At 37.2% G+C, this 2,980-nt stretch overlaps 1 protein-coding gene across 1 annotated transcript in view; it reads right to left on the bottom strand.

Annotated features, from left to right (window-relative positions):
* The window catches only part of bms1 (BMS1 ribosome biogenesis factor), a gene marked incomplete at its 3' end in the record, with an annotated part of 44,359 nt that overhangs the window by 26,327 nt on the left and 15,052 nt on the right, over nt 1-2,980 (bottom strand). The window contains 1 exon segment of the mRNA XM_014029232.1: nt 1,080-1,531. Within this exon segment, the coding sequence (XP_013884686.1) occupies nt 1,080-1,531 (452 nt within the window).

Genomic DNA, 2,980 nt, shown 5'->3' on the forward strand with positions numbered 1-2,980 from the left:
CTTCATGGTCCAGCAACTGAATACATTAAAAGTCTCATTTCCCCTTACAACCCCAGACGAGACCTCCGCTCACAGGATCAACATCTCCTTATGGTTCCCCTCACTCACTTTAAGACCCGTGGTGACCGGTCCTTCTCCTCTGTGGCCCCCAGGCTCTGGAATGAACTCCCCTTTAATCTGAGCTCCAGTGATAACATCGTCTCTTTCAAGAATCAACTAAAAACACACTTTTTTACTCAAGCATTTAGCTAACCATTTCACCATTACTGCCAGCCTACCTTCACTGTGAACGCTTCACTACTCTGTGTTTTTAATTATTGAACACGCAGCAGATTTTTCTCTCCCCCGCTCTCTATGTTTTGTGTATTATTTGTATATTTTGTCTGCACTGACTGTGTGTCTGAGTTACAATTGTAGAATTTAATCTTGATTTGATGTTACATTACATTGCTTATGTTTAATTATGTTTCATTCTGTTTCATTTTATCTTTCCACCATGTTTACGTTGTTAATGATTGTACAGCACCTTGTGAATATATTTCTGTGAAAGGCGCTTTATAAATAAAACTTTACTTACTTATTTTTCGCCTTCATGTTGTTTTCTGAATGCTCGGAGGAAGACAGAGCACGCAGCTGTCTTATGAATGAGGCTTAAATTTTATTTGGTTTAATCACTGGCCCAGATGACAGATCTGAACAGGGTTGGACAATACGACTAAAATTTATATCAAAACATAACTCCTAATTTCAGTTGATGCCATATCATTTTGATACTGATATGAATATTTTAAATGTCTGAAAATCTGCAGAGAACATCAATATTTACTGTACCTAAAGTCTGTTATTTAGGATATCTCTGAGTCAGAACAAAAGGTGAGCTATCTCAAACTTATTTTATGAYTTGTCATAATTTAATTATTGATATTTGAAATAGATATTTCAGAAAGTAAGTTAATGCAGATGTTTTGAATTGGAACTATGAAACATACAGAACTGCCTGAAGTGTAAATTATTGTAAAATGAACATAAAACTAAACTAACAATTCTTAAAGACAGTATGAATTAAAGTCAGTACGTACCATGTTCTTCTTCCTCCTCAGTTTCCTGTTCTGTTTGTGTTTTCACTSTTTCTTCAGCTGTTCTGCCCTCTTCATCCACAGACTCCTCCTCTTCTGAAGAACGTCCAGAATCACCTGCTTCACAGGACTCGTCCTCGTCTTCACTGTTCTCCAGCTCATCCTCGCTGTCTGCAAACGCTGGGACCTCAGCCAGGTCKTCTCCTAGTTTCTGCACCTTCTTTGGCGGCACACCATCTGCTGTCATCCCTTCACATTCAGTTCTGGCCTCTTTGAGGAACGTGACCAAATCATCATTTTCATCCTCCTCATCATCAACCTGGTCACTGTCCTCGCTGTCAGTAGACCCACTATCATCATCATCATCATCCTCTTCCTCAGTGAAGATCACTTTCCTTCTCTTTCTTTTCATGTTTGGATCCCAGACACATTCCTCCTCAAATCCCTCCTGCTGTCTGAAAACACATCAGACAATAAAAATTATTAGGCCTGTCATCATAACAAATGTTACTGGATGATGAATTGTCTCAGAAATTATTGTGATAAACAATAATATTGTTGGAGGTCAGTTTAAATTAATATAATGATATAACAACCCCTGTTTAAGTTTACATTAAAATGTACGTAGTGTAAAAAGAAAAAACAACTGTCGGCAATCCAAAGGTGTCACCAGATGTATGAAGTCAGAAAACTGAAGACTCTCCTCTGGTTACCTGTCTGTTCACAGAGGTTAGAGACCATCACCTGACAAATACCTACATGTACAGGTCCTCCTCAAAAATATAGCTTATTGTGATAAAGTTCMTTATTTTCTGTAATGTACTGATAAACATTGAACTTTCATATATTTTAGATTCATTGCACACCAACTGAAGTAGTTCAAGCCTTTTATTGTTGTAATATTGATGATTAACACTGACCTCAGATTTAAACAAAAGAGAAAAAGTCATTCCACAASYTCAAAACAGATAATGCACGAACACAAGCGAGGGYGAACGGCTGCTTGTCATCATTTCTATCGTTGAATTCTTGAGTTCTGCTTCCTCTCTGCATATTTTATTGGATTTGTCAAAAGCCTCAGCAATGATTTGAGTCCCGACGAGTTCTTGAACGCTAGCTTGTTACTGTTAGCATTTTAGCAGACGGACTCTGTTCTGCATTCAGGAGGTAACGGACTTCACATGCTCTCAAATTGGGAGTAGTTGTTCCGATGTTTATAATTATAAAGTTTGTGTGTAACATCCAGGGTTAACTGGTAAAATAATAGTAATAATTCTTAAAATGACCGGTTATTTTTCAGCACGGAGTATTCTAATTATTGTTCTGGTGAGAAAGCAGTTTTTTCTGACAACCTGAACGTTGCTCGGGTCGTGTGTCTTTTTTTTGTTGCACCGTCACGTGGCTCAGCAGTGCTAGCCAAACAGCTAAGCTAACTAAGCAGGTGGCTGGCCCACCCACTCAGCGCTCTCACTGAGCCCTCTACCTCAGCAGGTTTTGTTTTAAGTTGTGTTGAGTGATATTTTTTAGTCTGTTTATTTACATAAAACAGACTTGTACTGAAAGGAAGAAAATTCCTTATTTTTTGTTTTTCCTTTGAACAATTTTAATTAATAAAAGAAACAAAGAAATAACTAGGAAAGATGTCTAGTGGTGAGGGAAGAATTTTTATTTTATTTTTGTATAAAAGATTTATTTTCCTGATGTTAAAGGAAACTGGTTTGATACTGCTTTATTGTTGACAAGCAAAAATATGGTTATAATAAAGTATTTTGTTGTCACGTACAATGTTTGGCGAATTTCTATCCTAGATCTTTTGGATCTTAAATTCTGAAGCTTGAAAAGTATCGGTATCGATATCGGCTATACTGGCCCTGTGTTTACTTGGTATCAGATCGATACTGAAT

Source organism: Austrofundulus limnaeus, unplaced genomic scaffold (genome assembly GCF_001266775.1).
Source record: "Austrofundulus limnaeus strain Quisiro unplaced genomic scaffold, Austrofundulus_limnaeus-1.0 Scaffold872, whole genome shotgun sequence".
NCBI classification, from domain to species: Eukaryota; Metazoa; Chordata; class Actinopteri; order Cyprinodontiformes; family Rivulidae; genus Austrofundulus; species Austrofundulus limnaeus.